The 27,877-nt window shown below is 42.3% G+C and overlaps 1 protein-coding gene across 1 annotated transcript in view; it reads left to right on the top strand.

The window, feature by feature from the left end:
• Positions 1 to 27,877, top strand: part of CD151 (CD151 molecule (Raph blood group)) — a 74,744-nt gene that overhangs the window by 35,074 nt on the left and 11,793 nt on the right. Inside the window, exons 2-4 of the mRNA XM_077459878.1 lie at positions 18,381 to 18,474; positions 20,339 to 20,530; positions 24,310 to 24,384. Coding sequence (XP_077316004.1) covers positions 18,391 to 18,474; positions 20,339 to 20,530; positions 24,310 to 24,384 — 351 coding nt within the window. The 5' untranslated portion in view covers positions 18,381 to 18,390. The remainder of the gene's footprint in view (positions 1 to 18,380; positions 18,475 to 20,338; positions 20,531 to 24,309; positions 24,385 to 27,877) is intronic.

Below are 27,877 nucleotides of genomic sequence, written 5' to 3'. Positions count from 1 at the left end.
ATATTACTGTGCCTTGTCATGGCGTGTTGGGTGTCAGAATGTCGGGAGAGCAGACAGAGGTAGTCAGGATTTTTCTGCAGGGCTCACACGCTTTTATAACCTAGTTTTTAAGAAACCTTTCCCATACCATATCATCAAAGGAAGTGGGTGTGGACGAAAGGGGTACGTGGAAAAGTCTGGAAGATGCGTAGCATTGACCGTCTGTCTCCACACCATTGTACTGTTTGTAACACAGCTGGCTACACAGTCCGACTTTTGGTAGATGAGCAATATCTACCATCATAAATGTAGAGTGAGGGCCTGCCTGAACACTGGATTTAAATCTGGTCAGGAAGGTCTTGTGGAGTCTGAATTTATGCTTATCCAACACCTTGGGGGTAAACAAACTTATAGTCAATCTTTAAGCGTTGGCTGGCCGCCACACACAATTAATCAGGATTCTACCTACAGCTTAAAGGAGCCAGTAACAAGCCATGGGCTGCTAAAACCATTGCTATCATATAGACCATGTAAAACTTTAAGTGCACTCAAAATCGTACCCCTGCCATACATTCCACCTTTGTAAATCTAGCGGAGTGAAGTAAGACCCGCTCAGACGTGCCGATTCATTTCGGTGTAGATTTCAGAGGCTCTTCTTGTGGCTCTTAGCCAAAGCATGCTATTAAAGTGGAACTAAACTGCAGTTTTATAGACAAAATTGATGGCAGGCAAGTTTTCATTGCAGAAGAGACTCCCCTCCAGAGAAAGATCGTACCTGCTAGCCAGCAATGTCTTTGAATGTCCTCTGAGATGCGCATGTGCAGGAGGTATTTCGCCCCAAGATATGCTTAGAATGGGGGTGGGAGCAGCTTTAGGTATAGGTTAGTAGTTGACTGGAATTCTACTTTTAAACTGGGAGTAAACTCCCCTTGCCGTTGACATCACTTGTTCATACACTCTGAAGGCACGGCATATCCATTCCTTCAGAGCCCTGTGCCGTAAACTGCAACGCTTGCACATGTGTGGGAGTGATGTTTTCGAGGCTCGGCCGTTAGTACCGCGGCAGCCCGCAAACTCGGAAAGAAGATCAGATTAAGATGGAAGCACCTACAGCGGTTTTTCAGACAAGTCTATCATAATGTGCTTAGTATGTGATTGCCCAGGGCCCAGTTTTATTTATTTTTGCTGTGACTTACTACCGTTTTAAGTCCTTGTAGGTGGCAATATTTTTCTTTAAGATTTTTTGAAGTCATCAGTGTGTTGGAAACAGAATTCCCAGATAAACTTCTGTTAGTTTAAATGTATTCAAAATGGTGCGTTCGGTAATGTGGATTTATTTATTTTATTTTTTAAGTTCAGTTCTAAAGATATTTTACATTCATTTTTGCATGCTTGCCCCAGATCAGTGCCTCAGAAATTTTTGAAACCAGTCGCCTATATTCCCAAGGAGGTAGGCAGTGGCAGCTTCTATATTTGTCCCATGAATGGTGTAATTTAAATATAGCATTTTAATATTTACCATTTGCAGCTAGCAGGAGGTAAGCTTCAGGGTTTTCTCTGCATTTTCTGTAAATAGTCGGTGTTGGGATTTTTTTTTTTTTATTTATTTCAAGTACTTTTATAGAGCTGTCAATTTGCGCAGTACTGGGATCAAACTATGTATCTGATATGACTCGGAGGTGGCTCATGCCACCCAACCCTCTGGCAGAGACTGGCGTCTCAACTTGCCAGTTCACCAAGCAAGCAAAAACAAGCAGAGGCAGTGCTGGGTTTATTATAGGAAAGCCCAGTGTCCTTGCTGCGCTGTGCCATGGACAGAGTAGCAATAAACGTTTTTAAAATAAAGTTTTCGAACAAGTGATTGAAAAATGTTAATCTTTTAAAACCAGACAGAAATAGGTTTTAATTCAGATGAAAATGATTATGTCCCTAAACATGTTGTTTTGTTTTAAGCTTATAACTATTAGTTAACCCCTTGGGTGCTGGTCACATGCAAATATGTGGCCTCTTGGCGTAGAGGGGCTGCATATTTGCATGAATTGCTGCCAAAACAGCTGCGCAGAGAGGGTGAGCGATCCCCACGCAGTTACAGGTGCCTTACCGAAAGCTCCCGATTTGCTGCTTACGATCAGTTTTCTGATCATGACAGCCAATCACAGTGGTCACATGCTCTTAAGCCCCCTCCTGGCATCGTAATCCTGTTTAAAGGGCCAGGAGGCACCGACCTGAAATGGTTAAATAAATCTACCTGGTTATGATCATGCTTTTGAAGTAAATTTTAAAATTGTCCTGCATGGCCTACTGCTGTTTGGCTGTGTAATTCTTTTCTATGTCATGTAATTTTTATATGCACCAACTTGATAGTGCGACTGTTAAATTTTATTGCATTTGAACAAGAAATGTATTTGGAAAAAGCAAATAAGTAAATTTTAAAATTGAACCCAGTTTACAGATTAGGAACTATTGCCATGCTGAACATCCAAACACAAATAAAATGCCTAATTTTAACTGGCAGAATTAAAAAAATGCACTCAGATTTACATAAAAGATAAGGTTGTGTTAAGTAAATGCATACCAAACATGTCAAACCTCATATTTTCAGGATCCACCCAACTGCCTCTGCATTTGAGCGCATGCTTGGGAGCTGGAGTCAGCCATGGCCATACCCTTACCAGCCCACCACTATAGTGGGTGATAAAGGGGCAGAGAATGGTGACAGTTGCTCTACACTGGGTGTTTGGCTGTCATTTGATTATTTTTCAGTTTTTGAGCCAGCATGGGACAGCTACAGCATCAGGTGTGTTTGTTTTTTGCTTCTTCCTTTTTATAAAGTCCATGCTTTTTCCTATAAATGCTGATGGAGGAAGTTGCATTTGTCCATTGACACAAAGCAGACCCTTTTTTGCTTTTTGTTTTTCCATGCCAGATTGACTTGGGCAAAAAACTACAAGGACGCAGCTATCCTAACCAGCTTAAGGACCCAGAAAACCTAGGGTCTTGTGTATTACTGCGTAGCTAGTTATTTCCCTGGGGATGCATTTAAACAGTAACTTTTTACCACCCCCGCCTCTCCACTTCAATCAGAGAATGCTTTGCATGAAGTGAGAAAATGGAAAGCGATCACAGAAAATATCACCAGTGCTGAGCTTCTGACCTCCTGTGTTCAGAATGCAGCAACCGCTCAACACGGGACCTGGAAGCTAGTGAAGATCACTCTTGTAGCAGTGTCTACTACAGTGATTTCTAGCTTCTAGAGCAGCATTTCTCAACCAGGAAAAAGCTAGGGTTAAGGCTTACCTGTAGGTACAAGAAATATCTCCTAAACCTACACAGTCTAGGAGATATTTGCAAAAGACAGGCACCGCTGTCTACGGTGCACTGAGTGTGCCGCTGCTAACAGCGACCATGCTGGTAGTGGCGGCTCCCGCACACATGCGCAGGAGTGACGTCATTGCGGCTCCGGCCAGTCACGGCGCCAGAGCCATGATGCCCGGAAGGAAGATGGACGCTTCGTGGAAGAGGGGACAGCGGTGACATCGCTGGCTCCTGTCAGGTAAGTGACACATAATGGGCTACTATGCGATGCATAGTAGCCCATTATGCTTTACCTTTGCAGGGAAACGGGAAGTAAAACCCATCAGGATTTACTTCCTCTTTAAGGTTCAAGTTTTGATCTACCACTACCCTGTCATTGCTAAGTGGTTCTTTGTATTGGTCACCTTCAGTGCTGTGCTGTATTTCAGGTTGGCAGCCTTAAAATCTGCCAGCTGTTAAGTTTCAGCCAGGTCCCCTTTATTGTCCCTCATCTTTTACTACAACCTGTTCCCGGTTTGCTTTTTCTGCCAGCGTACTAGAACAAGCAAAGCCAGTGTCGCTCTTTCAGGAATGTTCACACCCACTAGAAGCACACAATGTTTCTTGGTGGCATTAAATGTCAGGCATGGGAGGGAGGGGGCTATAGACTGTGTGACAATATTTACCCTTTAGTCAACCACATCCCCCAGTCACACAAAATGAAAGACCGTCTCTATCTGAGAGCTTAAAATAAGCCCACTCGAGTCGTCGTACTCCCTCCTTTCAGGTTATTTTAGGACTTTACAGGCTATACAGAAATTGAAAGATGGCTGCATTGTTAACATGCTGGCCCCATTTTTACCTGGAAGGCATATGGTGTGAGTTAAATACTCAAAGTATAGTATGTAATGGCGTTAAAGTTGTAATCTTAAAATATATTTCTGTTTTTGGATTTTTTGGTTATGTTTCATAAAATGCAAAAACTCCTTACATCATACAATCTCATCTCCTAAACAAAGTGCTATCACATATAAAATAAAATTGTGAATCTGACTGCAGCAAACACTGATTAAGCAAATCTGTGGCTAAAAGGTGTGTGAATAATGGCGTTGTGCTGTCAATATAGGAAATTGTGTAAACCTATACAATAACCTATGTACAAAATAATTCATGAAGACCATTATACCGTATATGCATTGCTTTTCTAATATCCATAAACTGAAAGTGACTAAAGTATTGAAATAAAGTCCCAGTGTTGTCTCTATGAAACCAAATGTGCAGCTGCAGTAAAGTGCTCTGATTCTTTTACATTCCAAAAAGTTAATAAAAGGGATTGGTGTCTCTTCTAGTGTAATTGACACCTCTGTGCTCACAAGCCTCTCACCTTACTGCTGTAAGGTAAACTGCATTGGCTGTAAATAACTCTACTAGGGGATCCTTGTGCCTCCACTTATCTCTGGGGATCTCTGCAATGGATGCAGCCCTTAGAAATGCTCATATGGCAATACCTCCTGTAGAAGTGATCCTGGGGTTCAACCATGGAGAAGTCTAAGGTACTTTATTGCAGCTGCACTTTTGGATTCATAGTGACAACACTGAGTTTTTATTTCACTAATTTTTAATCACTTTATTGAGTTTATGGATATTATAGAAGCAATGCATATAATAATGGTCTTTTTTATGAATGAATTTGTACATGTTTATTTTATATAGGTTTACACGATTTCCTATAATAGCATGCAATGCCAAGCTGTGGTTTCCAAAGCGAACAAAGTCCTTTCTTGTATTGAGAGGTATGGACTCCAGAGAGTGAGATATCATATTTCCTTAGTAAGGCCTCATCTGAAATTCTGAAATATGTAGCTCCGTTTTGGGCACCAGTTCACAAAAAAAGGATGTTGGGGAACTGGAGACAGTGCAGAAAAGGGCAACCAAACTGATAAGAGGCATGGAGGAACTTTTGGCTATGAGGAAAGATTAGAGGAACTAAATGTAATCTCTTGAGAAAAGGAGATTAAGGGGGAAATATGATCAACACGTATAAATTACACATGCTTAATAAAGCATCATTGCAGGACAGTATGATGTGTGGTGGGTTTTCTTTTTTTCTTTCTTTTTTTTGCATCGGGGGAGGAAGAGCTTTTGACAGTCCATTTTAATCACTTACTGAGTATGCAGCTTATTCACCTTTTTTTTTATCCTTGTCCATGTTCCAGTTAAAGCTGGTGCCCTAACCGCTGCCCAGATTCCCTGTGTCAGTGGCCCCTTTCTTTTGCAATACCCCATGGAGCCATACAAGGACTATTTTGTGACCCTACCTTGTGTCATCAAGTAGAAATGTATTTCCTCAAACTTATGATATGATGACAAGGCACTCCACTGTAGTCCCCCCCCCCCCCCCCCCCCTTCAAGCTAACAGACTGGCTTGAGCTTGAGACTGCACTGTTAACACTTTCCTGTAAAGACCAGAAGCTCAGGGAGGAAGCACTGAGAAAGCAGGGTCCGGTAGCATTGATGGTTGCATACTGCAAGTGCTTGGATAAGAATTGTATCAAATGGTTTACTGGGAAATGTTTTATTGTGCTCAGTGTATTTTTTATCTAAAAACTTTAAAGGTTTAATACTGCTTTTAAGCCCCATATTTCTAAATTCCTGCCAGTTCAGGATAAACCAATGTTCCTGCTGGGTCTGCCATACGAACTATTTTCCAAATGGAAAGATAAAGGCCTAACCAAAGCCTATACCCTTTTCCATGGCGTAAACATGACCCTTAGACCATTTCCACTAGGAATTCAACCTACCCCCTCATCCCTTTTTCCATGTCATGCAATTCGTGGATTTTATCAATAAAATCTGCCCGAACAAAGCCATACGATTCAAATTCTCCTTCATCGATAAGCTGATTGACGATGAGCAATACTCTATATAACAAACATCTATCGCCCCCTAAATGGGAAATTTACTAAACCTTTACTCACCACTTCAATGGCATCCTGGTTATCAAATTTCCCAGGACAAGCAGACATAACCAACATGCTAACAGGATATCGGTTAACCAGAAGCATTACCCCGTGTGAGACCTGGAGGGAAACCCAGTTTAAACTGATACACAGGGCCTACTACCCTTTCTCTACATCCCACCCTGCCCCTGTAGGACCCTCCTGCCCTTGGTGCTCATTCTACAAACCTTCCTTACTTCACCGCCTATGGCCTTGTCCACAGACTCTTACTGGTCTATAATTCTCCAATTCATACAAAAAGTAACCTACCGTATATACTTGAGTATAAGCCGAGATTTTCAGCCTCTTTTTTGAGGCTGAAAGTGCCCCCCTCGGCTTATACTCGAGTCATCGCTGTCTGCCCGCTCGATCAGCGTGTCGAGCAGACAGACAGCGGTCATTCTATCATTCAAAAGCCGCGCCTCCGGCTCCGCCTTCGCCTGTGATAGGTGGAACACTGAATTTCCCAGCAGCCTGTGTTCCGCCTATCACGGACATCGTATCATCCTCGTACTACGGACGAGGATGATACGATGTCCGTGATAGGCGGAACACAGGCTGCTGGGAAATTCAGTGTTCCGCCTATCACAGGCGAAGGCGGAGGCTTTTGAATTTTACAATGGCCGCCGAGGCGCCGACGAAGACGGCACGGGACGGAGGCAAGGCAAGGCACGGCACGGGACGGAGGCAAGGCAAGGCACGACACGGGACGGAGGCAAGGCACGGCGGCAATGCACGGCGGCAAGGAGGCAAGGCACGGGACGGAGGCTCGGGACAAAGGCTCGGGACACAGGTAGGCTGGACACACACACACACACACACACACACACACACACACACACACACACACACACACACACACACACACACACACACACACACACACACACACGGATGGATGGATGGAGACACACACACACAGGGATGGATGGATGGAGACACACACACACAGGGATGGATGGATGGATGGATGGAGACACACACACACACACAGGGATGGATGGATGGATGGATGGAGACACACACACACACACAGGGATGGATGGATGGATGGACACACACACACACAGGGATGGACGGACACACACACAGGGATGGACGGACACACACACAGGGATGGACGGACACACACACAGGGATGGACGGACACACACACAGGGATGGACGGACACACACACAGGGATGGACGGACACACACACAGGGATGGACAGGCATGTCTCACCCTCGGCTTATACACGAGTCAATAAGTTTGCCAGTTTTTTTGGGGGTAAATTGGGGGCCTCGGCTTATATTCGGGTCGGCCTATACTCGAGTATATACGGTACCTACCAAATAAAGACCCCATGCTTTTTATTGTTTGGTTTTCCACCACAAAGGACTCCATTGTCTTCTGGCACAATCCCACAAGGACACCTCAAATGGATACTCCTCATGCTCTTTATAGCCCAAAGAAATATCTTCAAGCACTAGATTTCTACTACACCTCCATCCCTGTCTGAAACCATTAAAGCTCTCAAAACCCCGCTGTATCAGGAAAAATTAGAGGCCATGACTCACCGATTCCGTCCCTACAGGATGATTCACAGGAAGTGGCTATCCTTCATTGATCAGTGCCTGGCGCCTCATGAAAAAACTCAGTTGCTAGCAACCAACCCCATTAACACTAGGTAAAGGGAGCCAAGGTCATGGTAAATCCCTCAATAAGTTTTGCATTTGACAAACGATCTCACCTTCCCGGACATTAGATATTCCAATGGCATTTCATACAGCAATCAGCAGAAGTTGATCAAACTGGAATGTAGAAATCTTAGTGTTGCCTTCCCTGACATGTAACTCCCTGGGGGGGGGGGGGGGGGGCGCGCGCGCCGGCGGTGCTCCTATATTTTGGGTGCGGCGTCATCTGCCCTCCTCACGCTCCCTTTTTTCCTCTCCCTTGTTAAGCCCATGGATCTTTCTCGCCTTATCCTTTACCTCTCATACACTCCTCTTTCTTCTTCTTCTGTTTCCTTCACCAGTAAGCACCCATGAGGGTATATGTATGTACCCCATTATGGACCCCCCCCCCCTCCCCATCATATAGATAATATGCCTACTCAGTAGTTGTCATGTACCACACTAGACAATCTTACTGTTACCTATGACTTGACAATGTATGTTCACTGTATTTACTGTTGGCATTAATAAGATATATTTGAAGGAAAAAAAATACTGCTTTAAGGATTGCCATTAATCCCTTGTAAGACCTTTTTTGTCAATGTACAATAACAGTGCTTGACCGTGGTGGCGTGGGTGCTCAACCTGTGTCCCTCCAGCTGTTGAAGGACAAGTCCCATCATACCTCCAGCCTTTTTTGGAGTCCTGCTCGGAACGTTCAGCCTTGCAATGCTTCATGGGGCTTGTAGTTCTGCAACAGCTGGAGGGGCACAGGTTGAGTACCTATGATCTATGGGCTGCTAAATCCATCCCTGCAATGCCCATCTACATCTTACAAAAGCAAAGCCTGAAAATGCTGCTTTTGTGCCCTGATGCTGATGAAAACGTTGATGGCTCAAGGGTGCTGAACAAGCTGCATGATATCACTGGTAAATGGCCTGCAATTTCCAATGCTAGTTGCTGGACAGCGAGGGCGCAGATAGAAGTCAAAGCTAGTGCTATGCATTTATCGATGTACATGCGTTTTACTGCTGTTTGTTCATAGAGCAAGTCTGTGGTCACATTTCGCTTAAAAAGAGAAGTTCGGATTTCAGGGGAAAAAAATTAAAAATCATACTCGCCTAGGTGGATACAGCATCGATCCAATGCTGCATCTGTCCCCTGCTGCTTCCAAGACTCAGAACTGAGCGATCAAATACAGCTGATCGCTCAGTCTTCACTGAGCATCTGACGGTCAGCGGCTCTCTGCTCTGCCCCTTTTAGTGTTCACTGGAGTGCTGGGCTGTGGAGGGGTGGAAGCAGTTGGTTCAGGCTCAGTGATTTGCTGAGCCTGAACCATCTGCCGGTCTAGGCATTTGAGGTGGATCTTGACGCTAAAGTCTGGATCTTTCTGAAACGGCTGAATATGGGTCACAGGAGTGCAGAACGGACTTCACTCCTCTGACCTACAGGAGACTTATAGCCAAAATATCTTTGGCCCTAGTTCTCTAAATAATTGCATTGTGTGATCTCTCTTCTTTAACCACTTCAGCCCCGGACCAATTGTCCGCCTAAGGACCAGAGGTCTTTTACAATTTCGCACTGCTTTAACTGGTAATTGCTCGGTCATGCAATGTTGTACCCAAACGAAATTTGCGTCCTTTTCTTACCACAAATAGAGCTTTCTTTTGATGGTATTTGATTGCCTCTGCGTTTTTTTTTTTTTTTTTTTTTTTGCGATATAAAATGGAAAAAGACCGAAAAATTTGAGAAAAAAATTATATTTTCTACTTTTTGTTATAAGAAAAATCGAATAAACTCAATTTTAGTCATACATTTAGGGCAAAATTTATTCAGCCACATGTCTTTAGTAAAAAATGTCAATAAGCGTATATTTATTGGTTTGCGCAAAAGTTATAGCGTCTACAAACTAGAGTACATTTTCTGGAATTTACACAGCTTTTAATTTATGACTGCTTATCTCATTTCTTGAGGTGCTAAAATGGCAGGGCAGTACAAACCCCCCCCCCCCCCCCAATGACTCCATTTTGGAAAGTAGACACCCCAAGGAAATTGCTGAAGGGCATGTTGAGCCCTTTGAATATTTTATTTTTATTTTTTTTTGTCCCAAGTGATTGAATAATGACACAAAAAAAAAAAGTTTACAAAAAGTTGTCACTAAATGATATATTGCTCACACATGCCATAGTTATATGTGGAATTGCACCTCAAAATATATTCTGCTGCTTCTCCTGAGTACGGGGATACCACATATGTGGGACTTTTTGGGAGTCTAGCCGCGTACGGCACCCCGAAATCCAATCACTGCCTTCAGGATTTCTAAGGGTGCAAATTTTTGATTTCACGCCTAAATGCCAAAATAGCACAAAACCCCCCCAAATGACCCCATTTTGGAAAGTAGACACCCCAAGCTATTTACTGAGAGGCATGTTGAGTCCATGGAATATTTTATATTTTGCCACAAGTTGCAGGAATATTACAATTTTTTTTTTTTTTTTTTTTTTTTTTTTGCACAAAGTTGTCACTAAATGATATATTGCTCACACATGCTATGGGCATAAGTGAAATTACACCCCAAAATAAATTCTGCTGCTTCTCCCGAGTACGGGGATACCACTGTGGGGGACTTTTTGGGAGCCTAGCCACGTACGGGACCCTGAACACCAAGCACTGCCTTCCGGTTTTAAATATAAAACGCTACCAAAAAAAACTGTTAGACCCCTTTCACACCACACCGCAACTTGCGTCGGCGGTAAAACGCCGCTATTTTTAGCTGCGTTTTACCGCCGGATTTGCGGTGCATTTCGGCCGCTAGCGAGGCGCTTTTACCCCCGCTAGCGGCCGCAAAAGGGTTAAAAACGCCGGCAATACGCCGCAATTGCGGCGTTTTGCCGGCGGCATTACAGCGCTGCCCCATTGATTTCAATGGGCAGCAGCGGTGGAGGAGCAGTAAACACACCGCTCCTTCACCGCTCCAAAGAAGCTGCTGGCAGGACTTTTTTCTGATGTCCTGCCAGCGCACCGCTGTAGTGTGAAAGCCCTCGGGGCTTTCACACTACACACAATGGTGCAGCTTCTTTAGGGCGTTTTGCAGGCGCTATTTCTAACGCTATAGCGCCTGCAAAACGCCCTGGTGTGAAAGGGGTCTAAGCGATTGCAGGGATCAGGCCTGACTCTGCGATCGCTGCAGTTATGTGTTTTTAGTGTTTTGTAAGTGACAGTGATCGATCGATACTGCACTTGGGTGGGCTGGGCGGAGGGGCAAAACGCAGGTGCTAGCAGGTATCTGGGCTGATCCCGCTAACAATGCGTTTTTTTTTTTTGAACCCTAAACTGCTGAGGACGCTAGTATAGCTCTGATCAGATATTGATCTGTTCAGATTCTATACCACTACGGGATGTTTATGCTTTGCGCATGGGTGTTAGTGGTACTGGCACTAACCTAGCGCTGCCTGGGGCGACGCAGACCCTGACCCTAAAACCTAATTGATATCACCCGCCGGGTGATCAGGGGGTTAAACCTTTATTGGGTAATAAATGGTGGGTGCCCTGATGCTATAAAAAGCAAACTAACCAGAGTCACCCGTAACACTTATACGGTGATCAGTGGTGAAAGGGTTAACTAGGGGCAATCGGGGGGGTTCCAATTTTTATTAGGTAGTATATGGGGGTCCCTGGCGCTATATAAAAACCTGACGGGGAACCTAAATAACTAACTGGCTAACCAGCGTCACCAGTGACACTTATACTGTGATCGCTGGTGAAAGGGTTAACTAGGGGCAATCAGGGGGTTAAAACCATTATTGGGTAGTATATGGGGGTACCTAGCGCTATAAAAACCTGGCGGGGAACCTAAAAAAAATTACTAGCTACCTAGCGACACTAATGCAGCGATCAGAAAAACTATTGCTTAGTGACACTGGCAAAAGGGGGTGAAAGGGTTAACTCTAGGGGAAATCAGGGGGTTAAACCTTTATTGGGGGTGGTAGGGGGCTACCCTGGACCTAACACTAACTGCCCTGACACTTTTTACTGTCACAACTGACACTGAATGCAGTGATCAGAAAATAAATGATCACTGCAATCAGTGACACTGTGACTGGGAGGGGGGGGGGGCGATCGGGGGTGGGGGGGGTTTGTGTGCCTACATGTTAGTGTAGTGATTGGTGCACTTACTTTCAGTGTTCTCCTCGTAGTCCAGTCAAAAAGACCGCCCCGAGGAGAATGACATCACTTCCTCCCTGCCTGTGTTTACTATACACAGCGGGGGAAGCTTCTCATTCGCCAGGAGCGATCGAGAGGGGATGGCCAGAAACCAACGGCCTCATCCTCATCCCGGAAGCGAAACGGACCGCCGCATCCAGCGGGAGGGGGTCCGATCGGACCCCCCACCCGCTGGAAGGCAAGCACGTACATGTACGTGCTTGTGCCTGTACATGCCATTCTGATGACGTACATTGCCATGCGGCGGTCCTTAAGTGGTTAACACCCCAAATAACATCTGTTTTGGATCTTGGATTAGATTAGTTTCTGCATTTTGACTAGTTGATAGTATATTGTCTCATTTATCTATCAGCCCTTTAGTTTGGGGATTGTGCAACCAGAATAACCTATTATACTGTAACGGGAATGCTTAAAGGGGTTGTAAAGGCAGAACGTTTTTTATCTTAATGCATTCTTTGCATTAAGATTAAAAAGCCTTCTGTGTGCAACATCTCCCCCCCTCACATACTTACCTCAGGTCCCCCTGTCAAGCGATGTCTACAAATTCCTCGACCATCCGAGATTCTCCTTCCTGATTGGCTTAGACAGAGCAGCTGCACCATTGGCTCCCACTGCAGTCTATCAAAATCTGCTAACCAATCAGGAGAGAGGTGGTCAGGGCTCCATGTCTGAATGGACACGGGAAGCTGTGACTCGGCTTAGGTGTCCCATAGCAAGCTGCTTGCTGTGGGGCCACTGAACAGCAGGGAGTCCCCACTTATGCCATCTCCAAATAGCATACTGCTTTGTAAATATGGCTCATTACCATGAGGTCTGGCTTGCTGTTTGGGTGTCCTCTTAGAATAGATAGAGGATGAATGGTGTGAGTCACTTTAGGAGAATTGATTGTTTCACTGATGACTCAGTATGACAAATCCATTTCTTCCAAGTTATAGGGACTGATCCACAGTAAGAGTGTCTGCACATGCAGCAATCCACTAATTGGATATAGTAACATGTTTCTACCAAGTGTGACTGTATCCAGATTAACGTTACTTTGTAATACAAACTTTCCGGGAGTGGCAATGTTGACTAATTGTCTGCAATTGTTGGAGTGCCAGGTGTCATGTTCCAACCATTACATGTCATGATTTTCCACCACTGATTACTCCTCAATATCACAGTGAATTTAAAACCTCAAATTGTTCAAGTTCATGTATTGTTTTAGTCTACATCTTCACCTGTGTATTGCATTAACATTTATTTAATATTACGGTGATCATCTATATGTCCATCATGGACTGTTAGTTTTTTAATCCTCTCCTAAAATTCACAGAGACATCACACGTTTAGACCTTTGCACTAATATTGTGTGACCTAAAATGTAACTACTCTTATTTGTTCTCTAAGGCATCTGCTTGCACAAAACCCCCAAAACGCATTTATGGAAATCTTCGGGGCTAGAATGTTTAAAAAAAAAAAATCGTGTGCAAAAAAACAGCTCTGGGATCAAAAGGGTTAAACATACAAAACTTCTGTTGCAGAATGCCATCCTTTCTTTTTGCCTCCTGGGAAGATTATACCACCAGTGTCTTCCAGGGAGCTGTTACAATTTTTAGTGTTTAACCCAAAAGAAATGAAAAGCAGATCCAGGTCCCTTAAAGCAGATTAAACAGCACAGTGCTTGTGTTGTGTAATCTACCTCCTCTAAACTGTAAACAAACAAAAAAAAAAAACCTCCATGAACCTGCCTCTTCCTGTATCTCCTCTCTCTGCACTGACCACGAAATTAAGGGCTGCTGAGCCCTGACCACTGTGGTCAGAGTGCGTCTCTCCGTCATACGCAGCTGTCCTCACTGCACTATTAAAAATAACCTACAATAGTCACTGCCAGCCCCTCTATTAGAGTCTGCCATAACACACTATGCAGGCCATTTCTAAAAACGAGCAATGTAAATACCTATTGTTTAGAGCCATCTTCAGGCCAGTCATGTGACTTGTGATTGCTTTACAGCTCAGACAGGGCTTCTGCGGGAGGCAAGGTGATCTCCCTCTGACGTCAGAGAGAGATCATGGCCCCTCCCACAGAAGTCATGTATAGGAGCTGTAAAGCGGCAGCAAGTCATGTGACCGGCCTGAAGATGGTTCTAAATGGGTATTTACAACACTTGTTTTTAGAAAGGACTTGGATAGTGTGGTATGCCAGGCTCTAATAGAGGGGGCTGTTAGTGATTTATAAATTTGACTGACTTAAACACTTCAACCTGTAAAATCTTGGAGAGATCAAAAAAAAAAATTCTAAATGTAGTAGTATTTCTGGGGAGTTCGAAAATGTTTGATAGTTTAGATGCCAGTGGTGGGCGGGCCCAGGTAACAAGGAAGAAAATGCCACCAGAGCAATGAAATTCAGGAAATTGAACAGGTTATGCGTTTTTCTTCCTATATTCATTTCAAATTTGTGTTGAAAGGAGGTGAGGGGGGAATCTTTTAGGCTGTGTTCGCACTGCTGTGAGGAGCGGCTCACAGCAGGAGTCTGGTGCTTCCCTGTTCTCAGTTTCAGGGACAAATCGGGCCCACATTTGTGGCTGCAAACTGCTTTGCAGCTGCCCCCGAGCTGTATAAACCAGCTCCATTGAGATCTGGTCAGTCTGCTGACATGACATCCGCATCCAATTCGAACTAGTGTGAACCCAACCTTAAAGAGTGTGGAGGGGTGTTTTTTTTTTTTTTTTTTCTCTAACATGTTATGCTTACCTGCTCTGTGTAATGGTTTTGCACCAAGCAGCCCAGGTCCTCTTCTTTCTTTTCTTTTTCCTTTTTTTTTTTTTTGGGTCCCCCGCTGGCAGTCCTGACTTCTTCTCCATCCTGCCGAGTGCCCCCAATAGAAGCCTCTTGCTATGGGGGCACTCGAGCACGCTTGTACCTGAGCTGCAAACTGTGTTCATTCACACACACTCTGTGGCTCAGCCCCACCTTCTGGCCTCTCCTCATTGACTCAGTGGCTGTGATTGATAGCAGCAGGGCCAGTGGCCAGATAAAAAAAACCTTGAGCCTTTAGAACCACTTTAAGCCTATACCACCATGTCTCATTCATCCATGAAGATGTGCGTCACAAGCTTGCCTACCTATAGGGGTATTGGTTAGTGCCTAAACAACTAATAGATTATGAAATGTAATTGATTACTGGCCCGCATACAGATTGCATTATTTACATATTGGGTATTACAGTGCAGCACACATACAGCTCAGTTCACCATCCATGTATGTCAATAAGTGCGGGAACTTGTGAATGTGTGTGGAGCAATGCCTCATGGGACATGTAGTCCTGGGCAGGAAGTGAATGGTTCTAAAGGCAGAAGTTTTCTTTTACCTTGCTATAGGGGCATCCTATACTATACTTGGCCTCTTGCTATTGGGGCACTCTGAAGGCAAAAGAAGCCAGAAGTGTCGGTGGGGGACCCTAGAAGAGATGGATCCAGGCTGCTCTGTGCAAAACCATTACACAGAGCAGGTAAATACAACACTTCTTATTTTTTATTTTTTGCTAAAAACACTAGATTCGGGAAGCATCTGAACCCAGAGAAGGTGGAAGCTGATAGACTGGAGGTAATAGAAGGGATTACAATTGCATTTTAAAGTAAACTTTTCCCATTATTATGCATTACATTTAAAATTATCATATCCATGAAAAAAGTCTCAGCTTTTAGTACTACTTTAGTATAAGAGAATTATCCCCCTTCCACCCTTCATATAGCTTCATGTCTGACTCCTAGTAAGGCCTCTTTCACACGGGGCGGATCAGTAATGATCCGCCCTGTGAAGATCCGCTTGCTCAGCGGGGATCGCTCCGTTGTCCCCGCTGAGCCGGCTGCAGACAGGGCGGTCTCCGCACACTGTGTGGGGACCGCCCTGTCAGCTCTCCGCTCTCCTCTATGGGGATCGGACGAGCACGGACCGTCTGTCCGTGTTCGTCCGATCCGCTCTGCAGACGGATAGAAAAATAGGATTTTCCTCTGTCTGCAGAATCGGACTGTTGCGGAGGCGGACGAAATCGGGTGTCTGCGGATGCTCACCCACAGACACCCGCTATCCCATAGGGATGAATGTATGTCCGTATTTCATCCGCAAACGGATGGATGAAATTACGGACATATCGTCCGCATGTGTGAAAGGGGCCTTAAAATGCTGATATATCCTACTTCTGTGTATAATATTATTATTATTTATATATGATATACGCAATACAGGGGTGCCCAACCTTTTGAAGCGTGAGGGCCACTTAAGCGACTTGGTAACTGGTCACGGGCCACAATCAGCGGAGCGGGCGGATGGCAGGTCCATGTCAGCTCTGTATATGCAGAGCGGACACGGACACAGCCGGATCGGATTGGAGGTAGGACACAAGTCTGTTCTACATCTGCCACTCCTTAGAGATGAATAGAGGGTCCAATTGGGTCGGCCTGACCGTGCAAAAGGTGCCCATGGCTGCTTTCACACTGATGCGCTGCAGTTTACCCGCACCGTGGGTGCAACCCAGTATACCTTTGCCTTTTCTGCACTTTGCAATAGACTTCTATTATATTCTGTAGGTTTGGTGCACATTCAGATAGCTAAAACTCATAGGTAATAACAGAAGTGTATGGCTCCGTGCAGGTAACCACAGGTGCACTGCATCTGCGGATTCATTTGAAAGCAGCCCAGTAACCACTGCAGAACAGATATGCCCATATATACACTGGGATTTTAGTAATAAACTGACCTTGAATAACGGTATTCTATTCCATCCCAGAGGAGGTTGCGGGCCACTGGTTGGGCACCCCTGACGTGTGTGTGTGTGTGTGTATAATAGAGATATATATATATATATATATATATATATATATATATATATATATATATATATATATATATATATATATATATATATATATATATATATATATATATATATATATATATATATATATATATATATATATATATATATATCTCTATCTCGTTCCACGGTAAAAAAAAAAAAAAATGAACCCCTTTTATAGTAGTGATTATTTGCTTTTTGTACTATAAAAGGCTACTTTTATTTCATTTTTTTTTTTTTTTTTTCCCCCCGTTATTTTACTAAATGTCTTTGGTCTGGTTCACATCTGTTTTTAATTCTTTTTTGCATAAACGCACCACAGATCATTTAGTGCGTTTTTATGCAGCAATTTGTTTTTTAATCTGCCCAACAACAAATTTGGCAAAAAAAAGCCGATAAAAAATGCAAAAACGCAAATCGCAGCAAAATCACGTGTGCAAAAAATCAAAACTCACTGCAGAAACAGATCAAAACCAAATTGCATAGGTGTACACCGAGCCTTATACTGGCCACAAGGAACAATTTTTAGATGAGAATATTCATACGAAAAATCTTTGTACATTTGCTGAATGAAAGAATGTTGTGTTTGAAATTTTCACTTGTTTTTAACATTCAGTTTTAAAATGAATGTCATTTCTGAATGAAAACCACATACGCTATCTTTAAAATTCCTTTGCCCAAGAATACAACACTTTTTCTTTTTTCTTTTTCTCTAAATTTTCCCATCACCGTGGTTGAAAATTAACGTAGATTTGACCCCACTAATGATTAGAAAATCTAACATACGGTACGTTCTTAATTCTTACTTTTTTTTTTTTTTTGAAGGAAGACTGTTTGTTTTTGTATGGCCAGCATATAATGCATTTACAGTTATGTTTGAAAATCAGCAAAACAGTCTTTTCATTAAAAAAAAAAAAAAAAAAATTGGTCTCTTAGGAGGTTGAATCTGGTAAATATCATCAGACTAACACTATAGACAGACAGTATATATCTTCTGTCAGTTCTCAGAGTGGATTAGAGATTTTGCTCACCAATCATATAGTTGGTTATTTATTCTCTATGCAGTGGTAAATATATAGATCTAGATCTATCTCTTTTTTTTTTTTTTTTTTTTTTTTACATATTTATACACAACACTTTTTTTAATATTAACCAATTCATCTAAACAATGATCGCCCATTTAATCGATTATGAAAACAATTTAGTTGCAGCCCTAGTATTGGTAGAATTAAAAGCTGTTGAATTTGGAGGAACCAAATATTGTTTTGTAGTGAGTTCTACATGGTTACAGGCATACTTTAAATTGTAGGTGTATGTAGTGTAATTCTGCAGATATGTGCTTCATATAGTGTCACTTCTGTGTAGATAACAATGTGTCTGTCTTGTGTTACAGAATCGCCACCATGGGAGAATACAATGAGAAGAAAGAGACTTGTGGAACAATATGCCTGAAGTACCTTCTCTTCACCTTCAATTTCTTTTTCTGGGCAAGTCATTATGAGACCTTTTTAACCACTTCAGCCCCGGAAGAATTGACCCCCTTCCTGACAGGCCATTTTTTTTTTGCGATACAGCACTGCGTCGCTGTAACTGACAATTGTGCGGGCGTGCAATGCTGTACCCAAACTAATATTCCCCCCCCCCCACAAATAGAGATTTCTTTTGGTGGTATTTGATCACCTATGTGGTTTTTATTTTTGGCTTTATAAACAAAAGAGCAACATAGTTTTTTTTTTTTTTTTTTTTTTTTTTTTTTTTTTTTTTTTTTTACAAAAAAAAAAATCTTTTACTTTTTGCTATAATATCCCAATTTTATATATATATTTTTTTCCTCAGTTTAGGCCGATATGTATTCTACATATTTTTGTATAAAAAAAATTGCAGTAAGCGTATATTGATTGATTGGTTTGCACAAAAGTTTATAGTGTCTACAAATTAGGGGATAGATTTATGGCATTTTTATTTTATTTTTATTTATTTTTTTATTAGTAATGGCGGCGATCAGCTATTATATTTTTTTTTATTTATTTTTTATCGGGACTGCGATATTGCGGTGGACAAATTGAACATTTTTGACAAATTTTTGGGACAGTGACCTTTTATACAGCGATCAGTGCTCTAAAAAAATGCCCCGATTACTGTATAAAGGTCACTGGCAGGGAAGGGCTGAACTGTGTTCCCTAGTTGTGTTCTGTGGGTGGTATAGGAACAGGTTAACTACAATCACCCAATTAGATATTGCATTATGTCTCGTGTTTGCCATACAGTATAAGTAATACAAAAGCTGCTTCTTGGCTTTCAACAGTCAAGTAGACTGACTGCACACTGGGTTAACGATACCACTGCATCCAGCCTAGTACACACATGTATTGCACAGGGGCCATTCTGCAATAAAATACAATGCCACAATAGTGATTGAAAGTTATGCAAATGAACATCTTGTAAAACAATCCTTTCAGTTAAAAATAGAAATAAAAGGCAAAACGTGTGTGTGTGTGTGTGTGTGTGTGTGTGTGAGATAGATATATATATATATATATATATATATATATATATATATATATATATATATATATATATATATAAATTTTCTCCATCTATCGTGTATGTATGTCTAAGATAGATGGATAGATATACATACATACATACATACATACATTCATTATAAAACGTATGACTCCTTAAGTGGATGGGGCCACTCTGTAAGTGCATGCAATGCGCAGGGTGGTACAGGCTTTTGAGAGTTAAAATAGATGGCCGGGAGGCAATGTATTGCCCCCCCCCCAGTTGCCTGTTAACTGCCCTCTAAAAGTGATCCACCACCTTGACGTGTAAATATAAAACTTTTCATTCCAAATCGTTCCTAGTCTTTGCAGGGGTCCCTAAAGAGCTCCATTGGGTTCTAGGTTGAGATTGTATATTGGACCTCCCCACCCATTCCAAGAATCCTGCCCCTTGCCATTTAACTGTCCAATGCAAAGATTTCTGTGGGCTTTATAGGCTCTGATGTGTAACCCTTAGGCCCCGTTCACACAGGGTGATGAGTGCACAGTGTAGGGCTGTCTCTTCCCGGCATGGGGATGCACAGGTGCACCCCTATTCCGGTGTCCCATGCTTGTCTATTGAGAAATGTGGTTGCATGAACACAGCCACTGCATGTCATAAAAGACCGTTTCTGTGCAGCTGTATGTCCCAAACTAACAAAAACACCAGTTTGTGTTTTTGTTTTTTGTTTCTTTTTTATTGGTGAGATCTGATGTGCGGGGATGGGGCAGATGACCATAAGTATAATATCCAGAGCCCAGATTCCTCTCGTGTTAATGTTTCCCTTTGTTCTGCTTCTGTTTACAGCTGGCTGGACTGGCTGTAATGGCTGTAGGTGTTTGGACTCTGGTCCAGAAAAGTGACTACATCAGCCTGCTACCCTCAAGCACCTATGCTGCCACAGCATACATCCTGGTCGTTGCAGGTGCCATTGTGATGGTTACTGGTATCCTTGGCTGCTGTGCGACTTTTAAGGAGAGGAAGAGCCTGCTGAAAGTTGTAAGTGTTGTTGTGTTTTTTTTTTTTTTTCTCATTTGTATATTTAGTTTTTCACTACATCTTTTAACAGATGTGCTGTACTTGTTAGATTTATTTTTTGTTTCTTTATTAACCATTTTGCAACAATTTGTGATTCTTCTAGATGTAGATAACATGAATCCAATTCTAAAAGTCCCAGACAACGTTTTGAACGGGGTAGGAGAGCGGTCAGAACCTATGTTTAGTTCAATGGTTTTGTGTGGACCTGCTAGGGAAATATCTAGTTACTTCATATCTAGGTAGCGGAGGTGTGACTGGGACAGAAAGTGGGTAGAACATTTTTAGTGAGTCCACAGTAATGAAAGCTGGCAAAGGTTCTAAGTTTTTTTCTGTCTACTAAGAACAAGAAGGAAAAGGGTTTTCATTGCTGTCATGTCCCTGGCAGAGAGATTTACTCACTTCCTACCCACTTAAAGTGGTTGTAAAGGCAGAAGTTTTTTTTTTTTTTTTTTTTTTTTACCTTACGGCATTCAATAAGGTAAAAAAACCTGCATGCAGGGTTGGGGGTGGGGGGGAACAAGTCAAGTCCTTAGAGGTGGATAGGGGCTTTTCTGTGCAAAACCATTACACAGAGAAAGTAAGTATGACATGTTTGTAAAGCTTTATTTGTCTAAGATCACAATCACTTTATACCAGATTTGAGGGGTAATGTAAATGTTGGAGCTGGACTTTCAATATTTCACATGCCGCTCCAGGTGATGTCAGGCGCCACACTCAACAGTTTCATTTCAGGTGCTGGCTTGGCATATCTCTACCAAAGCAATCAATTATACCAGCAATAGGAAGGTGGCACACGGAGATGTGAAATAATATTAAAGAGGTGTGTCTACTGCCAAACATGTCTGTATAGAACTTGTTCCTGCTGGCTATTTTAATAAACAAAGAATATTCTGTTCATTCTTGGTGTGTGGCCTTCCTGTTGCTGGTACAGTTGATTGAGGTTTGTCTAATTTGTGTCCTGTGGTCATCCTAGAAAATTTCATTGGAGTCCATGCACACGTGTGTGTGTGTGTGTGTGTGTGTGTGTGTCTGTGTCTTTCAAGCTGTGCGACTTGTTGCAGCTTTGACTTTGACCAATGTGATTGCGACTTTGTACAGCACAAACAAACAAGTCGCATGTATACCATATAGGTGCAACTTTATTGTGACTTTTGAGGGTTTACATTGAAATCTATAACCCTCAAGTCGCACCAAAGTTGTGCAGGAACTACTTGAATATCTCAGTGACTTTAAGTTGCACAGATATGAATGGTACTCATTAGGAAACCTGGGGTGCGCCGTGTAATGCGACCTTGGGGCCAAAAGTTGCATGACAAGGAGTACAGGTTGGGTTCACACTGTTGTGCGGAGCGGCTCGCATCAGGGGGTCCGATGCATACCCGTTTATTGTTTCAAGTCTGAATGTTTGGCTGAAATCGAACCTAAAATGACCAGTAGACGCACAGGACTCTTCTGCAAACCACTCCACAGCAATCCTGGAGCTGTGTGAACCTGACATGCAAATTGGATGCGGCCAAATCTGCATCCATTTTTCACCCTTCTGAACCCAGCCTGAATGGGCCTAATGGCCATATTTTGAGCCAATGTGCTCTATGGAAAATGTTCACATGCTGGATATTCCCTGTGGGTAGTTTAATCTTGGCTGTGTTTACAGAATGCTGTATAGATTTCCAAAGTACCATCAGGAATATTGTAGACACAACTTTGGTGACAAGCATTGGTTGAATATTGAGTTTCCATGCATGGGAAGAAGGCAGTCAGTATCATTTACCAAGTATAGAAGTATTTATATTTGTAAGACCGTCTATCACAGTTGCCAGAAAGGTTTAGTCAGGCATTAAAGTGGACCTTGCACTATAAATAAAGGTCAGCTTAATAAAAGTCCTCTCCCCCCAAACTAGCGGTCATCCGTGGTGCTTTGGGGAGGGTAAGATCCCAGGGAATGCCAGGTCTCCCGGATCTCACAAGAAGCCATTCTCCCTCCTTTACTGCAGTGTCTTCTGGTGATATTTTCAGATATTTTCCACCATCTCACAGGAAGGAGCATGACGTTCTCTCTGTAGTATGTTAGCCAGGGGTAAGGGGAGTATATGTGTGATTGTCTGTCTTTTTTGTCTTTTTTTTTTCTGTAGGTTCTTTCTTTAGCTAAAAACACTGAAATAACTGGAGCTTGCATTATAATGGCTACATAATACTTGCCTATTATGTGAAACTTACCTGAAAACGAAGCTTTCCAGTGGTGAGCTGTCACAGCTCAATGTGCTTCCATCTTCACATGCGCGCAGGAGCCACTGTTTACGGCAAAGGACTCTGAAGGAACGGCACGGGTATGCCGTTCCTTTAGAGCGCATGTGTTGGCGACGTCACAGACTGCACCTACAGTAAATGTCTCCTAAATGGTGTACTTTTAGGAGATATTTACAGTGCTTGTGTAGGTAAGCCTTTTTATAGGCTTGCCTATAGATAAAATTCATACATGGGAGTTTACTCCTGCTTCAAGAGTGTTTGTTTTTTATATTCCGAGTGTGGGTAAAGAAAAAGCATTTCAGCTAAATAAAAGATCCACCTCCTCCATTCAGAGAGCAATTTCCAGCCATTGAAGTTATGGTACCGCTTCTATGATTTGAGGAGGGCAGTAAAAAGGGTGGGCAAAGTTAGTATACTTGATTGCCTGTGACAGATCCAGCACTTGCATTCACCTTCAGAGCACCAGAAGCAGAGCAAAGGTATGGGGGCGGGGGGAGCAGAGGACTTTGTATTTCCACTAGGACAGGTGACATCCACCACATAAGGGACACTTCTCATTGAAGGAAAGTGCTCGTGTGTGTGTATGTGTGTGTGTGTGTGTGTGTATGTATGTGTATGTGTGTGTATGTATATATATATATATATATATATATATATATATATATATATGTATGTATATATATATATATATATATATATATATATATATATATATATATATATATATATATATATATATTTATTTACACACACTTTTTTTTAATAACTAAACTTTAAGGTATTGGCATCCCTGTGCATGCTACTAAATTGTCACAAAATTAGATTACAATGTGTGTTACTATGATAGTGATCTAGACAGCTGGTGTTTACTTAAGTGTACATCTAGGGGAGTGTGTTTTTGTATTAGTTTCTTTTGGGCAGGTCCCTGTAATGCTGGTGCAATGTCAGGAATGTGAGTTGGGATCTCTCCTCCCAAAGGAGAACCATTTATTTCTGGGAAAGTCTCCATGTTACAACTGACCACAGTGCCACCTGCTGGTGATGTCTAAAATTGTGGTTTTGCGTTCCATACACTGCTCAGTTCTTTGTGTATTGCAGAAAGAACAGGTTCTACTGGTTCTCTTCATTCACCAAGTATTAATACATTACATAGTTTTCATCAGCAGTGGGTGGGGTTGGCCATGTCCAGTGCATAAGGATTAACATAGGAGCTTGAAATAATGCACTCAAAATCGCATCACATGGGGGATCCCTAGGAATTTCAATTTGAAACACTCCATTGAGCTGACAGTTGTTCCCTAATAACATATCAATGTTGAACAGTTCCATAGCATATGCAGGCAGTTGTCATTGTCCCTCGTACACCTAGTACAAACGGGATCTTGTCTTTTTAATGTGTTACATAATTTTATATGAATTTGTTAGGGGTTGTATACACAATGAGATTTTTGTAACTTTTCATATTTGATTTGAATTTTTTCTTTTGCCCTCAGTATTTCATTCTGCTGATGTGTATATTTATCCTGGAGATCTTGGCAGGAATCCTGGCCTATATATACTACCAACAGGTAGGTGAATTGCTTTTGGCTGCAGATGCAAACAAACATTTTCAGGTTCCTTCTGAATACTGATGGATCGCTGCAGGGTCCACTGGATGCTTACAACACCCTAAAGCCCCATACACGCTATCAGATTTTCGTATTTGGATTTAACAAAACCATGTGGTGCAAGGGCCTGCCTGATTGCATATAAACTGAAACTACTAAGGTTTGACCTCATATTATATGGTTTTGGTAAATCTGATGTCAGTGTGTATGGGACTTTAGTCAGGGTCTCTCAACCTTTTTTCAGTCAAGGCATCCTTTAAAATGATGTACAGTCTCAAGGCACCCCATTCTAAAATGTAAAAAACGAAGCCAATAGTTTTTCATATCGCAGCATCATCCACACATGTGGGCTACCCAACAATGGAGGTCAACTAGGCTGGCATCTCCTCTCCTCGTGGTGACAGAAGGGCAGGCAGATGAGGGGGGAAACGAGCATGTTGGGCAGGCACCTGATGTCCTCAACCCCCCGCTTTAAAAAAAAAATACGTCTTTGGATGTTAGGATGCCAGGCTTGATCCACTCACTGGCTTGTTGAGTTCTTGGGCAGTTTATAGGCATTTTGCCAAGATGCCCCTGAAGATCACAGAAGGAACCACAGGGTGCCACTGCGCCCTGGTTAAAAAAAGGAGGATGTATTCATTTATACATAGTCCAGCTTATAAAAAGGATGAAGATGAGAACAAAAATATATTCTAGCTTGGCAGACCTTCCAAATTCCCACCGAACTGATAACTTTGCTTGAGATATCAGCTTTCACTGCTTATTTCTGTAAACTACAGCAACTCACCCCCATGTAATGGATAGGAGGAGGTGTTTGTATTCAGGAGAGTAGGGTTCTAGGGTGACAACATTGCTCCTCCCTAGATACAGTGCAGTGAGTGAGTGCTGTCACCCTAGGACAGGGAGAAAACAAATGCAGTCACTAGATCCAAGGACTGGTAAGCTACGATATAATCATTCCATTTCTCTTGGTACAGGTTTCCATTCACACTTTGAAGACCTGATTTCCAGTCATTTGCTTTATGTATTTTTTTTCCCTGTAAATGTACACATAGTCTAAATTTACCGGCTTGCTGATGCAATGATCTCTCTGCAGAGGTCCCACACTATACCCTGCTGGGTCACAGCCGGAACACTGAATTCCAAAAAGTCTATGCTACCTGCTTACTTGAGAGCTGTTGCACTGACTCAGCAGGGAACAATGCAGTGCCATAAAGTAAATGGCAGTGTATCACCAAACACATGTAATATTGGTGTATTGCTGTGAAGCAAGCATTGCAGCAATGACATGGTGTTAACAGGCCCTCATTAAAGGCATTGGGTATGAAAGAAATATCTTTTAAGATTTTAATTTCCATAAACTAGAAAGTACAAAACCTTTTTTAAAGGTTCTTTTTAAACCCATAGAGCCCTACACTGAAGCCATGCCCATTTTCTTTGTCTAGTTATTTTGTATGATTTAGCAGTCATTGCAATCTTCCTTCATTTAATTGGAGATTTCATTCCTGGCTCCAGACATCTCTAGGGCAACGCGAGTCTAATTTTAGTTTTATTTGATTAGGTAAGAGGGCACATGTGATTGCATGTTCATGCATGGTAAATGAGTAATTATATAGAGCTCTCCTGACTGCAGACTGCACTCCACCCATACCTGCCAGGAATTGGGTGATTCTGATGTTATAAATGCTTATTCAGACTCTTCAAATTGGTCGTTCAGTTATAATCTGGTAAATGTGTTCCAGGTGCATAAAAACAATGTGCAAAGTTAGTTTGTTTTGTTGAAAAGCAGCCCCAGCCTAAGTAGAAAAGCCTGTTCCTCACCAGCCAGTCACATCTGGAGCTGTTTTATCAGCAGGAACGATGAACTTTGCTGATTGGAGAGCTCTAGTTCTGACTGAACATAGTGTGTTGGATGACTTCACAGAACAGGGGTCCTACTCTACAAGATGCTGGCAGGACACAAGCTTGCCTGTGTCTGCTTTCTAAACAAAATGAAATTTGGGACAATGCAGACCTTGGTTTTTGTTTTGGTGCACCTGGAATGTATTGATCTGATTTGGACTGTAAGTTTAAAATTGCTGGAAGTAGAAGTCCTTTGCAAGTGAAATCCAGAGAAATCACGAAGCGCTAGTGGTGGGGTGAGGTTTTTTTAATTATATTTACTTCCAAATTCATAAAGAAACAAGGCACTCCTGCCAGATTGTTTTATCTGTTTTTGACTAGCCTTAACCTAAAGCAGGGGTCTCAAACTTGCGGCCCTCCAGCTGTTGTAAAACTACAAGTCCCATGAGGCATTGCAAAGCTGACAGTTACAAGCATGACTCCCACAGGCAGAGGCATGATGGAACTTGTAGTTTCACAACAGCTGGAGGGCCACCAGTTTGAGACCCCTGACCTAAAGTAAACGTGGAATCCCCATTGCCTAATAAAACAAACCTTAGTAGTTTATAGATTTAGTGCAGTTGGTGGAGAGCCCTGGATAACTCAAAATGAGGGGTGCTCCAATATGCAAATACAGCGCTTGACACAAAGTTGGCCTGTGACCCATTACCTGCTGCAATTTTCTACATATTCCCCCCCCCCCATAACGATCGGTAGTCTCATTCACATACAGCAAAGATCAAGAGGCAAGATGTACGGGTATTTGCATATTAGAGCAGGGTTCTGGGGATCCCAAGGTGCCTGAGAAGTTGGCTAAAGCTGTACAGATGCCTGCTATAAAATGTTTACAGTTTGTTTTTATTTGGCAATTAAAACTGGTTTACTTTCCTCATACGTATGCAGAGCAGTGAAACTGTTGTGTTTGTACAACTGAACAGCAATATAGAGGAACTGTAGTCTGCTCACATAATTTGTAATAAAAATGCCTTTGCCATTCTGAAGCTTCCCTCCAACCACTTTACATATTTTATATATACTGTGATTCTGTACTTGCCATATATGCTGCAGAAATCTCCCTCCACTGAGTCTGGCTGCATCCGTTTTAACTGTGGGCAGCTGAAGCTGCTGCCTGTTCACTTCCTGGAGTTACAGAGGCACACCTCCAGCTCGGCAGCTCTTATTAGCCCAACTCATCCCCTCCTCCCTTCCTGGCAAACTCACCAGAGTGAGAGCTGTGCGTAATGTCATAATCCTAGGCTTTTTACCAAACAGGAAGTGGGCTGTATAAGGTATTTATTGTCAGAAAAAAAATGTTTTGCTATCCAAAATTATAACAAGGGCTGATGATTTATTAGATCGTAAGTTGAAAAAATGACTGAAGTTCCGCTTTAATTACATTTTTTTTTTTTTTTTTTTTTCGTTTTCCAATTTGCAAAGAGGCAGTGAAGTTGGCAAAATTTCATTCTTGATTTATTTTTCATATTTTAGCCTGGAAATAAGTAAATGTTTTTAAAAAATCTGTTTGGAGCCCAGGGCAGCAGATTTTTATAAAATACAGTTGAAGACCTTATCC

Source organism: Lithobates pipiens, unplaced genomic scaffold (genome assembly GCF_037356315.1).
Source record: "Lithobates pipiens isolate NorthernLeopardFrog02 unplaced genomic scaffold, aLitPip1_a1.2 Scaffold_10, whole genome shotgun sequence".
In the NCBI taxonomy this organism is placed as follows: Eukaryota; Metazoa; Chordata; class Amphibia; order Anura; family Ranidae; genus Lithobates; species Lithobates pipiens.
The sequence above is the reverse complement of the archived record's forward strand: the minus strand, read 5'-3'. Positions and strand labels throughout refer to the sequence as shown.